The 13,731-nt window shown below is 46.5% G+C and overlaps 1 protein-coding gene across 5 annotated transcripts in view; it reads left to right on the top strand.

Annotated features, from left to right (window-relative positions):
• The window catches only part of rhobtb2a (Rho related BTB domain containing 2a), an 87,512-nt gene that overhangs the window by 35,094 nt on the left and 38,687 nt on the right, over nucleotides 1–13,731 (top strand). For all 5 annotated transcript variants that reach the window (XM_078239614.1, XM_078239618.1, XM_078239615.1 and 2 more), the window contains 3 exons: nucleotides 5,973–6,076; nucleotides 7,741–7,926; nucleotides 10,216–11,207. In XM_078239614.1, coding sequence (XP_078095740.1) covers nucleotides 5,973–6,076; nucleotides 7,741–7,926; nucleotides 10,216–11,207 — 1,282 coding nt within the window. The remainder of the gene's footprint in view (nucleotides 1–5,972; nucleotides 6,077–7,740; nucleotides 7,927–10,215; nucleotides 11,208–13,731) is intronic.

The following is a 13,731-nucleotide window of genomic DNA, read 5'->3' as shown; positions in this document are numbered from 1 at the left end:
GCCTCCTTCTGTCCCATATAGACATGGAAAGAGAAAGAGATTGACAAAAACTAATGTCGAACCCTTACAGTCAGAAACAGAAGAATTCATAACGGGGAATAAAGAAATGGCCGAGGAATTAAATTTGTACTCTATTCATGTCTTCCTTTGTGAGGACTGAAGCAATGTACCAGGAGTGCTGAGAGAAACATGTTTTAGTGAGGAGCTGAAGGAAATCAGCATTAGTAGAGAAATGGTTTGGGGGAAATTGATGGGATTGAAGGTGGATAAATCCTCAGGTCCTGATAATCTTCATCCCAGAGTACTAAAGGAAGTGGCCCTGGAAATAGTAGATCCATTGGTGGTTATTTTCCAAAATTCTTTGGGATAGTTCCTACAGATTGGAAGGTAATTAACGTAAGCCCGCTATTCAAAAAGGGAGGTAGAGAGAAAACAGGGAACTACAGACCAGTGAGCCTAACTGGGGAAGTTGCTGGAGTCTATTATCAAGGATTTCATAACTCAGCATTTGGACGGTAGTGGTATAATCAGACTAAGTCAGCGTGAATTTGCAGAAGGGAAATCACGCTTGACGATTCTATTGGACTTTTTTGAGGATGTAACGAGCAGAGTTGACCGAGGAGAACCAATGGATGTTTATTTAGACTTTCAGAAAGCTTTCAACAAGGTCTCACACAACAGACTACTGTGTAAAGCACGTGGGATGGCAGGTAATGTCTTGAGATGGATAGAAAGCTGGTTAGCAGATAGGAAGCAGAGAGTTGGCATAAATGGGTCTTTTTCTGATTGGCAGTCAGTGACTAGTTGGGTTCTGTAGGGATCTGTGCTAGAACCCCAACTGTTCCCATTATATATTAATGATTTGGAAGAGGGAACTGAATGTCTTATCTCCAAATTTGAAGATGATACAAAGTTAAGTGGGAGGATGAGTGGTGAGGAGGATGCAGAGATGCTTCAGCATGATTTGGACAGGCTGAGTGTTAGGGCATCCGCATGGCAGGTGTAGGATAATATGGTTAAATGTGAGGTTATCCACTTTGGTAGCAATAATAGGAAGACAGATTATTACTTGAATGGGTGTAAATTGAGAGAGGTGGATACTCAACAGGACCTTGGAGTCCTTGTGCATCAGTCACTGAAAGTAAGCGTGCAGGTACAGCAGGCAGTAAAGAAGGCAAATGGTATGTTGGCCTTCATAGTGAGAGGATTTGAGTATAGGGATAGTGATGTTTTGCTGCAACTGTATAGGGCGTTGGTGACGCCATACCTGGAGTATTGTGTGTAATTTTGGTCTCCTTATCTGAGGAAGGATGTCCTTGCTATAGAGGGAGTGCAGCGAAGGTTTACCAGGCTGATCCCTGGGATGGCAGGTCTGTCATATGAGGAGAGACTAAGTCGGTTAGGATAATATTCACTGGAGTTTAGAAGAGTGAGAGGGAATCTCATAGAAACTTATAAAATTCTGACAGGGTTAGACAGGGTAGATTCAGAAAGAATGTTCCCAATGGTGGGGGAGTCCAGAACTAGGGGGTCATAGTTTGAGGATAAGGGGTAAACCTTTTAGGACTGAGGTGAGGAGAAATTTCTTCACCCAGAGGTTGGTAAATGTGTGAAATTCACTCCCACAGAAAGTAGTTGAGGCCAAAGGGTTGTGTGATTTCAAGAAGAAATTAAATATAGCTCTAGGGACTATCGGGATCAAGGGATATGGAGGGGAAGGGAGGATCCGGATATTGAATTCGATGATCAGGCATGATCAAAATGAATGGTGGGGTAGGCTCAAAGGGCCGAATGGCCTCCTCCTGCTTCTCGTTCCTTTGTTTCTATATCATTCATTGGACAGATTGGGTCTGTATCCACTGGAGTTCAGAAGCGTGGGGGGTGATCTTATTGAAACATTCAAGATCCTGACAGGACTTGAAAAGGTGGATGCTGAGAGGATGTTTCCCCTTGTGGGACAGGCCAGAACTATGGACACAGCTTAAAAATAAAGGTCTCCCATTTAAGGCAGATGAGGAGATTTTTTTCTCTCTCAATGGGCAGTGAGTCTGTGGAACTCTCTTCCCCAGAGAGTGATGGAGGCAGGGTCAGTGAATATTTTTCAGGCCGAATTCGATCGATTCTGCACTAATGAGAGAGTCAAAGGGGTTAGAAGGGAAAGTGAAGTTGAATCCACAATCAATTTAGCCAAGATCTGATTGAATGGCGGAGCAGGGTTGAGGGGCTGAATGGCCTGCTCCTGCTCCGAATTCATATGTCTGTGTGCTTTCTGATATTGAATAGATGAGTTAGATGCTAAATTTAATGCATTGTTATATTCCAAATAGCCAGTTGGTGAAGGAAAAATCCAGAGTTGGTCTTTACTTAGAATAGAGTATTCACAGTGTGAAACATTACAGGTCAATATCTCCTGATTCCAGTCAACTCTTGTGTCAGTAAGCGTGTTTGTATACATGCTCAAGTAAGCATCCGAGACCATTGTCAGAAAAACCCATCTGGTTCACTAATATCCTTTAGGGAAGGAAATCTGCCGTCCTTACCTGGTCTGGCCTACATGTGACTCCAGAGCCACAACAATGTGGTTGACTCTCAACTGCCCTTTGAACAAGGGCAGCCAAGGATGGGCAATAAATGCTGGCCAGCCAGCGACGCCCATGTCCCACGAATTAATAATAAAATTTTAAAAAACTCTCCACCATCATGTACCATACAATTGACATGCATGATCATCTACAAATGCTTATCAGATGTAGGGAAAAGAAATGTCCGGGGAATTAATACTGCAGTAAGTTAGGATGATATTAAGATCCAAAATAAAATACTAAGTGGGATTTATGCTTGCATCTTGAGCATTCCTGCAATTTTATTTCATTGCTTCTTGGAATGTGGGCAAGGCTGCTCCCAGTTGTCCTCAGGCAGCCAGAGTTGATCATGTCCAGAGTAGGTGGGATTGGCTGGTTCTTGTTCCGTGACAGACATGAGACACACACACACTTCTCCCCCTGACCCTACACATTCTTCCTTTTCAGATCACAGCCTGATTCCCTTTTGAAAGCTTGGATTGAAGCTGCCTCCACCACACTCTCAGACAGAGCATTCCAAACCCTAACCACTCGCTGTGTGGAAAAGTTTCTCCTCATACCACATCTGCTTCCTTTACCAGCTAATCCCATAAATGTTGCTGTGTGAATGCAAGTTGTTGTTGAGGGGTTATTTCTAAGATGCTAGCGTACCAGTGAGTGTGAAGCAAAAGAAAACTACAGGTGCTTGAAATGGGAAATATCAAGTGCGTGTGTTGGAAATACACAGCAGATCAGACAACCTTTGTGTGGAGAGAGAGAGAATTGGCATTACAGATTGGTGAACTTGCATCAGATGTGATAGATTAAGTTTAGCCGTGGTGTGATTTGAACTCTTGACCCCTTGGCAGCAAGTCCAGTACCGCAATTTCAAAGCTCCTGCAGCTCAATTTGATCTTGTAAGTGGTAAAATAATTCACTTCAACTCATTACCCAGTCACATGGCTAGATTTGTGTTCAGGCTTTATTTACAACTGCAATAAACCTGTGCAACACTGAAAATCATTCAGCGTGAAAAATTGTTTTATCACTGGGATATGAATTTATGTTTTTGACATTAAGGCGAATGGTCTGGAAAATGCAACTGAAGGGGATATTTTCTGAAGGTTTGTGTCAGTCAGCAGCCTGAGTCAGAAGGTTATGGGTTCATGTCCGACTGGGCGGCACGGTGACACAGTGGCTAGCACTGCTGCCTCACAGCGCCAAGGACCCGGGTTCAATTCTGGCCTCGGGTGACTGTGTGGATTCTGCACGTTCTCCCCGTGTCTGCGTGGGTTTCCATCGGGTGCTCTGGTTTCCTCCCACAGTAACGATGTGCAGGTTAGGTGGTTTGGACGGAATACAGTATCAATATTGATCATAGAATCCCTGCAGTGCGGAAGGAGGCCGTTCAGCCCATCAAGTCCACACCGACCACAGTCCCACCAGGCCCCACTCCCGTGACCTCACATATCCCCCCTGCCAATCCTCCTGTCACTAGGGTTAATTTAGCATGGCCAGTCAACCTCACCCGCACATCTTTGGATTGTGGGAGGAAACCGGAGGAAACCCACGCAGACACGGGAAGAATGTGGAAACTCCACACAGACAGTGACCGGAGGCCAGAATTGAACCTGGGTCCCTTTCGCTGTGAGGCAGCAGTGCTAGCCACTGTGTCACCATGCCGCCAGGCCACTAGACAAGTGCTGAGGGGCTGCTGGACTGTCAGACAGGCCACCTTTCAGTTGGGATGCTGAGGACCCATCTGTCCTCTCTGGTGGATGTTAAAAGCCCTGTGGTCCTATCTTGCAGAAGAGGGGAGTTTTCCCAGTGCCCTGGCCAATGTTTATCTCTTAGCGATTGTAGGATGCCCTCCAGTGGGGTATGTCCATTACCTGTGCACATCAGACAGTTGTTGTGTGACAATCTATCAGTTGACCAATCGAGACCTACTGGTGAGAGCACTCTGGAAATGTGTACTTAGTACAATAATCAGTGAATAAAGAATTGACAATACGGTTTACCAGTGTACTTGAGTAATTGGTGAGTTTGTGCTGAAAAAATCAAAGGAAACACAATACCAGCCAACATGGCAGATGTCCGATCATTATGGCACCGCTGTTCGTGGGAGCTTGTTGTACTCGGATTGACTGCTGCTTTTCCTGTATCAGGGATGGCATTCACTACACCCCACCTCAATGGATTGTTTGCTGTGTCTGTCATCCTTTCTGGATGGAAGGATGCCAACTGCTACACTTCAGAAGTACATTATTGGCTGTAAAGCATTGTCTGATGTCCTGAGGTCATTAGAGGTGCAGTTTAAATGCAAGCTGTTTTTCTCACGAACATCTGGTTTCGGCTATTTAAAAATGACACATTGGCCACCTAGCATAAATCCTGGGTGATAGCCAGGAGGTTTTAGAAGATGAAGGTTTGCAATCTGATATTAATTTATGGATATTCAGCATTCTCTCCAACTCTCAAGTTAAAGGCAACATCATTGGCATCCTTGCTACAACGCCAAGGCTGTCTCTCTGAAGGCACAGTGTTTCACTTGTTCAGGGAGGTAGACACTATTGACGTCCCAAGTTCTCCAGAGATTATTAAGACGCAAGCATGTAAAATCTCCTGGCATCTGTTCTTAATGTACCTTTTTCAACCATTTGTATTTTATTTATTAGTGTCCCAAGTAGACTGACATTAACACTGCAATTAAGTTACTGTGACAATCCCCTAGTTGCCACACTCCGGCGCCTGTTCGGATACAGTGAGGGAGAATTTAGCATGGCCAATGAACCTAACCAGCGCGTCCTTCAGACTAGTTTGATGTTATGTCCCACTTGGAGGGCCGAAGGGCCTGTTTCCTGTGCTGTACTGTTCACTGTTGTACTCTTCCAATCAAACTTGTTCGAGGTGCACCTTTTCCATTTCCTTAACTAACTCCCACATGTCATTAAGGTCCGCTCCCATCCTTACCTGACACCTCAGACCTTTGACATGAGAAATTAGCCTTCTAGCTCTTCCCCACACTCCTCTCACTGCTTGAATGTCTGTGTCTGGGTGACCAGACCCCTTCAAGGTGTGGTCTGATGGTTATGCACCTTTAGTGGCAGTTTCTTTTCTCCAATGTGCTCACTGTTTGGGCAAGGTAATTTAATATGAGCGCTGTGCAACATTGCTCGGACATGTTGAATGCCAAATCAACTGAAGCACCTTGTGCTCCTTCAGCCTTAACTACTGTTGGTGCAGACTCGATGGGTCGAAAGGCCTCTTCTGCATTGTATGATTCCATACTGCAACACACTTGATGAGACTTACCTTCTCTTCCTTTGCACTGGAAATTATTGAGCAGGGGGGTGGAATATACTTTTAAACCAATTGCATGAAATCGCTTCATCAGTTTTTTTTTCTCAGGTCCTGGAGCGATCACGTGATGTAGTCGATGACGTTAGTGTATCGTTGAGGCTCTGGGATACGTTTGGTGACCATCACAAGGACAGGCGGTTTGCCTATGGCAGGTACAGCAACGTAACAGTCGAACCAGTCATTCTTGGGTTCATTTCAGTGGGCAAGGTGCACCTTCCCCAGATTTCCAACAGAACCAACCATGGGAGAAAGACAATTGGTGGCACGGTGACACAGTGGTTAGCACTGCTGCCTCACAGCGCCAGGTACCTGGGTTCGATTCCCGGCTTGGGTCACTGTCTGTGTGGAGTTTGCACATTCTCCTCGTGTCTGTGTGGGTTTCCTCCGGATGCTCCGGTATCCTCCCACACTACAATGATGTGTGGGTTAGGTTGATCAGCCATGCTAAATTGACCCTAGTTTCGGCGGTTTAGCAGGGTGAATATGTGGGTTACGGGGATATGGGGGATTGTTGTTGATGCAGGCTCAATGGACCAAATGGTCTCCTTCTGTTCTGTAGGGATTCTTTGATTCTATTCTGTGAAACAACCAGTGATGACTTGAACGAGGCCCATGAGGTTGGCCTCTTGGAGTATGAGCTCCCTGATTGAGGTCAGAATTGTCTGTCCAATCAGGGAACTCGTACTCCAAGAGGCCAACCTCATGGGCCTCATTGAAGTCATCACACAACCAATGGCATGACAAATCTGAGGTCGTTGTAAAACCTGATATCCTTGTAAAGCTATGTCTCAAAACATCCTGCAAAGCTTATCTTCAGAGAGAACCACTGAGAAGAAGACTGCACAGATCTGAAATGCTTTCTAACCAATTCAGTATTTCCTGAACAAAACCAAAATGAAAGAGCCTGATTCGTTGTGAAGATGGGTAATGCCAGCCCCCAGCTGGTGGAGTCTATTCTCGGAATAACGCAGCATCTCTTGTGGATCATTCAGCTGTGGCACTAACCTTTACCGCTGGAAAGGACACTGCTACGTCATTCTGAAAACCTGGCCAATCTAATCAGCTGAGGCAGAATGTCCAGCAGGGCTGAGGAAAGGGCAGGTTCCTCCGCAACAGGTTTACTCATTGCAACTCATTTTCAGGTGTTTTTATTGAAAAGGGTACCATTGATGAGTGTAACTTCCTCAAAAACAGGCTGTGCAGTGGCCACAAGCTTTTAAATAGGTGTGCAGTCGATGTCCACCTCCATTATAGGCATAGCTGGATGCTGTAGTACTTAGTTTTTACAGGCCTCAATCAAGAAATGATGTGGAGATGCCGGCATTGGACTGGGATGGGGCACAGTAAGAAGTCTCACAACACCAGGTTAAAATCCAACAGGTTTATTTGGTGTCACGAGCTTTCAGAGCGCTGCTCCTTCATCAGGTGAGTCACTCAGAGCGGCGCTCCGAAAGCTCGTGACTCCAAATAAACCTGTTGGACTTTAACCTGGTGTTGTGAGACTCAATAAAGAAAGTCCGCAAATCATGGATAAACTTAAGGAGAGGGGTCGAGATGAACACATGAGGGAGGGAGGAAGGAGTAGAAGGAGGTACTGATAGGGTGGGAGGAGACTTGTGTGGAGCAGAAACACCAGCAAGGAACCAGTGGGATGAATGTCCTGTTTCTGTGCTGTATGTTCTGTGTGACACAATCCAGTTACTGAAGTGTCATACGTGCCAATTTAAACAGACTACACAAAGGTGAGATGACTGTTCACAAGTCCAGATTTCATGTGGAATTTTGATGGGGTTAATTTCTTGTCTTTCCCGCTCAGGTCCGATGTGGTTGTGCTTTGCTTCTCCATTGCGAACCCCAACTCTCTGCACCATGTGAAGACCATGTGGTACCAGGAGATCAAACACTTTTGCCCACGGGCACCCATCATTCTGGTTGGCTGTCAGCTAGACTTGCGGTACACTGACTTGGAAGCGGTTAATCGTGCACGGAGGCCTCTCGCAAGGTACAGTCCTGAATGCCTGTGTCCAAGTCAAGTAAGTGCATTGGTGCATTCTGTAATTGCCATGGGAGAAGAATATTAAGGGTAAAAGTGAGAACTTTCCCCAAAGGTTGAACTGACGGGCGAATGGATGAGCGATGGGACCAGAAAGTCTTGCTCACCGGTGAGTCAGCTCATCTCAGTCCGAATGTTCACCCCAATGGTCCTCAGCTGTGTTAAGTATGGGAAGGAAACCTCACCCGTGTTGGGGGAAGGCAGAATTCATAGAAACTCGACAGTGTAGAAGGAGACCATTCAGCCCAGTACTGACCACAATCCCACCTAGGCCCTATCCTATGACCCCATGCGTTTACTCTAGATAGTCCCCGTGAGACTAAGCATGGTCAATCCACCAAACCCGTACATCTTTAAGTAAGTTTATTTATTGGTCACAAGTAAAATTTAGATCAACACTGCAATGAAGTTACTGTGAAATTCCCCTCGTCGCCACACTCCAGCGCCTGTTCGGGTCAATTCACCTAACCAGCACGCCTTTTGGACTGTGGGAGGAAACCGGAACATGCGGAGGAAATCCTCGCAGACACTGGGAGAACGTGCAAACTCCACACAGACAGTCACCCAAGGTCAGAATTCAACCCAGGTCCCTGCGCTGTGGGGCAGCAGTGCTCACCACCATGTCACAATGCCGCCCTTATGTTGATGAGGTTTTACATGGCCAACCTCCCGCAACCCTTCTGCCACTGGCTGAACTTGCTGTAGTGGATCACAAATGAAGGAGGTATACTTGGGTGAGGTACCACGGGCTGATTGATGTCAGTGGAACAGGAACCCGTTGTGAGTCAATGAAGAGAAATCCATGAAGGGACGAATGAGCAATTAATCAATGGTAAGCTTTGAGAGGCTTCCTCATTTACTGATTTGGATTGGATTGTATTGATTTGGATTATGAGAATATAAATACCAAATGTCCAGCAAACCTCTTCATTAGACACGCTCTACTGTATGACAGCTTCCCCCAGCCCAGTCCCACTATCCTACAGAATAGTCTAGTATTGACTCACAGTTAAATCAACCAATTTGCTGTCAGTGAACGTAACTTAAAAGCACTGGTTTGATGTTTATTTAGAATCATAGAATCCCTGCAGTGTAAAAGAAAGCCTTTGGGCCCATCGAGTCTGCACCGACCACAATCCCACCCAGGCCCTATCCCCATCACCCCACAGATAAAGTTTATTTATTTATTAGTTACAAGTAGTCTTACATTAACACTGTAATGAAGTTACTGTGAAAATCCTATTTACCCTGCTAATCCCTCTGACACGCGAGTCAATTTAGCATGGCCAGTCCACCTAACCGCACATCTTTGGAGGACAGGCGACCTGTTCTGGGAATTCCGAGCTCTGGAAACGGAAGTCTGCCTCAGTGCACTGCTAGGTGCAGGAAGAGAATTGGAATGAATTAGATACCACCTGTTCGCACCATCAGTCAACCCTGACCCCATTACCTTCTCACTGACCTTAACCAATCTCACATTATGATCATGTCTCCAGATTCCATCTGAATTATTCTTTCCCCACCCTTCCATTCAATACTTTTCCAGCTGACTAACACTCCCAACAACCAACCCAATGAAGAACTGGCCGAGCAAGTTGGAGGGACCGGGTGGCTTAGGGACCTATTTGGGAGTGATACATTCTGATTACTTGGAGCTGTAAGTCTATGTGGTTCACATTTCAAATTACTCTCAATTACTCAATCTGAGCTCTGGATATTTTTTAAAACTTGTCCCTTTCAGTGTTGTTTGAGATGTCAGATTTCAAGATGGGTTGTGCCAATGTACCGACTCCCCTCCATCAGAATATCATCAATTGCAGATTGGTTGAGGCAGTATATTTGTTTACAATATTCATGTCTATTTTCTAAAATTGTGTATATTCCTCCCGTTCAGCAAAATTTAGATCCAAACAATCGTTGGTGTGCAAAAATACCCCAAGCTTTGACCAAGGGTCATCTGGACTCGAAACATCAACTCTTTTCTCCCCTTACAGATGCTGCCAGACCTGCTGAGATTTTCCAGCATTTTCTCTTTTTTGGTTTCAGATTCCAGCATCCGCAGTAATTTGCCTTAGCTAAATACCCCAAGCACCATGGTTTGACATTTCCAACTAGCTTTCCAAATTGCATCTTGACAAGAAAGCAGTTACAGAAAGCGGGAAGGTGTAAATGCGTGATATTTGACAGTTTTGTAAGTGACCTTATCCAGCTGACGCGGTCTTGTTTGTGTGTTCACAGGCCAATAAAACACAATGAGATTTTGCCTCCTGAAAAGGGTCGCGAGGTCGCCAAAGAACTGGGTATCCCCTATTACGAGACCAGCGTGGTGGCCCAATTTGGCATCAAGGATGTCTTCGATAATGCCATCAGGGCCGCCTTGATATCCAGACGGCACCTCCAGTTCTGGAAGTCGCACCTGAGGAACGTTCAAAAGCCTTTACTCCAGGCCCCGTTCCTGCCCCCCAAACCGCCTCCCCCCATCATCATTGTCCCGGAGCCCCCCAAAACCAATGAAGAGCATCCTGCCCACTTGTTGGAGAATCCCCTTTGTGCGGACGTCATCCTCGTGCTTCAGGACAAGATTAAAATCTACGCTCACAAGATCTATTTGTCTACCTCCTCTTCGAAATTTTACGACTTGTTTCTGATGGACCTCAGTGAAGAAGCCGAGTCGGGTGGCGGAAGAGCGGTGAGTCACAGTGACAAGCAGGGCAGGGAGTATTTAATGAGGGCTGCCAGTTTTGATGTCAGCGAAAGCACAGATGAGGTTCTGAGCACCCAACCGCTGTCCAATCTTAGAGCGTCCACCAGTGACGGTATCTTGAAACTTAATGCCCACGATAACAGTGGGAGAGCAAAGGCTTGGTTTAGAAGAGGGAAAATCCTGTCGTCATGGAGCAGAGCTTTCATCAGTATCCAGGAAGAGATGGCAGAAGATCCCATCACGTTGGACAACCGACTGATGACGGTGGTCAGGATGGACTACTCGGTGCACGCGGATGCGTTCAATGCGGTCATGCGTTACCTGTACACCGGCCAGCTGGATGAGAATGAGAAGGAGCTGATGCAGATCGCCCACATTGCAGAGCTACTGGAGGTTTTTGACTTGCGAATGATGGTGGCCAATATCTTGAACAATGAGGCCTTCATGAACCAAGAGATTACCAAAGCATTCCACGTGAGGAGGGCAAACCGTGTAAAAGAATGCCTTGCCAAAGGGACTTTCTCCGGTAAGCTTGTATGGTGTGCTTTCTGTTTGTGTTTAAAATCGGTGTGCTCGCCTGAAGTGACGGACTGATCGAGATGTCCTGGTGATGCGGTGGTAAATTGCCCCTTGGTGCCAGGGAGATGAGCAGGGTACGGGGTTACAGGGATAGTGCCTGGGTGGAATTGTTCTCGGTGTAGACTCAATGGGCTGAATGGCCTCCTTCTGCACTGTAGGGATTCTATGTAGGAACATGCATTACCAGAGGTATATAAGGTGGGTTTATGCTTGTAATACTGAATTTCAGTTCCTTATCTCAGCTAAGAAACTCAATTTATTCTGTTTAATAGCTTAGAGATTACATTTCAGAATATCAAGTGGAGGGGCGGGGGTCGGTGGGCGGCGTTACAGTAGGGATTGTGTGCTTGGCCCAGTGCTGGTCCTGGGAATCCTGACCCATTCATTTCTGGAGTGACCATTTTGGACAATGGTGGGTTGTGCTTTGGGAGGAGATGTTGCCAATCAAACCAACCTTATCGTGGGGGGTAGGGGGCCTCATAAAAGGTTTTGAGCCCGTTGCTTGCGTATGCAAAAGTTTGGGCATGCACGTTGATTCTTTTCGGCCTGTAACGAACGATACGGTGGGCTCACAATAAGCACTTGTTCCTGTCTGCTGTGCTAGAGGCTGAAGAGGTTGTGTGGTGCCTCCAAAGCAAATAGCTTCTTCCCAAAACCACCAGCCGATTGCTGAACACACACATTCACAAGAAGGCCAGAGTACCTCGTGACATAGAGAATGCTGCCTTGTGGTGAATTAGAAATCTCCGAATGGCACAGTGGTTAGCACTGCTGCCTCACAGCGCCAGGGACCCGGGTTCGATTCCCGACTTGGGTCACTGTCTGTGTGGAGTCTGCACGTTCTCTCCGTGTCTGCGTGGGCTTCCTCTGGGTGCTCCGGTTTCCTCCCACACTCCAAAGATGTGCAGGTTAAGTGGATTGGCCGTGCTAAAATTGCCCCTTAGTGTCAGGGAGACTAGCTAGCGTAAATGCAAGGGGTTGTGGGGATAGGGTCTGGGTGGGATTGTGGTCGGTGCAGACTCAATGGGCCGAATGGCCTCCTTCTGCACTGTAGGGATTCTATGATTCCTTCCCTGCTGTAAGTTTGGATGCTGCATCTTAACACAGTGTTGGTGTCAATGAGAAGGGAGCTGTTTGACCAATTGTCACCTATGGTTAGAGGAACCAATGGCTTTGAGCTTGTGTATGTTCCAATCTCAGACAAGGATACCAGTGCCAAAGCTGAGTTGCGCCTAAGCGCAGAAACCCCAAAGGAAAGGATAGAGATTTTGACCAGTGGGGATGTCTGTGAAAGCAACCAAACGTTTTATTTCCAAACTATTTTAAGGAGTCATTTGGGATCCCTTTTCCAAACTCCCTGGTCTTTGGACTGAGTTCTTGGAACTCAGAATGAACTTCAGAAGCCATTGCAACGGAAGTGGAATCTTTCTTTTCTTTTAACTTCAGCCTCAGATAATCCTCCCGCCTTACAGCAAGAGATGCAGCCAACTCTGCAATTAATTCCTTTCACGTGTGCAAAATTGAATTCTCAAGAGGAAGGCAAATAGATTTCCCAGCAATGCCTCCGGCCCAAATGGTAAGCAGAGCGAATTCTCCAGGGAGAGAGGGGAAATGGAGAAGAGAAATAGATCGCAGCCTTATCGACTGAACGTGAAGTGAGGGAACTGAAGCTGTAAAACCCTCAGCACTGCTGGGAATCTGTTCACTGAAACCTACAGCTCCCTCAACCCGGCGACTGTGATCTTCTGGTGCTGATTGAGTGCACTGTTTTCATGCCAAAGAAATGTCATGAAAAGAGACCATTATGGTTTTAATTATATTCACTTACACATCCGCCATCTGCCACCTGTGTAACGCGTCAGAATCCAATGTCAACAGGTTGTCTGAAGGCCCCAGTTAATTCTCAATCGTTCAAGTGAGACGAACCATTCCCCGTGAAAGCCACTGAATTATTCATCGCCCTCTCCTTGTAATTCAATCAGCTGTCTCTCAGTTGCATCTTATTCTTGCGGGTCGCAGCACTTTGTGGCCACTTGGGTTTTCTTACCAAGAATTACAGATCGATGGTTGGCAGGGAGGAGGGATGGTGATTGTTGGTGTTCTCCAGGCTGAGGGACGTAAGCGGGAGAGAACAAAATGGAGTGCACACCCCAAGCATCAAAATCTGGAATTCCCATCTGCAGCACAGAAACAGGCCCTTCAGCCCAACTGGGCCGGGCTGTTCTTGATGCTCCTCATGAGCCTCGTCTCATTCCTTTCCACCACACCCTATCAATATAACTTCCTATTCCTTTCTCCAGCTTTTGGGGTGGCACAGTGGTTAGTACTGCTGCCTCCGTGTCAGGGACCCAATTCCCAGCTCGGGTCACTGTCTGTGCAGAGTCTCCCCGTATCTATGTGGGTTTCCTCCGGGTGCTCCGGTTTCCTCCCACACTCCAAAGATGTGCAGGTTCGGTGGATTGGCCATGATA

Source organism: Mustelus asterias, chromosome 22 (assembly GCF_964213995.1).
Source record: "Mustelus asterias chromosome 22, sMusAst1.hap1.1, whole genome shotgun sequence".
NCBI classification, from domain to species: Eukaryota; Metazoa; Chordata; class Chondrichthyes; order Carcharhiniformes; family Triakidae; genus Mustelus; species Mustelus asterias.
Note: the sequence above shows the minus strand (reverse complement) of the source record. Positions and strands in the feature narration are given on the sequence as shown.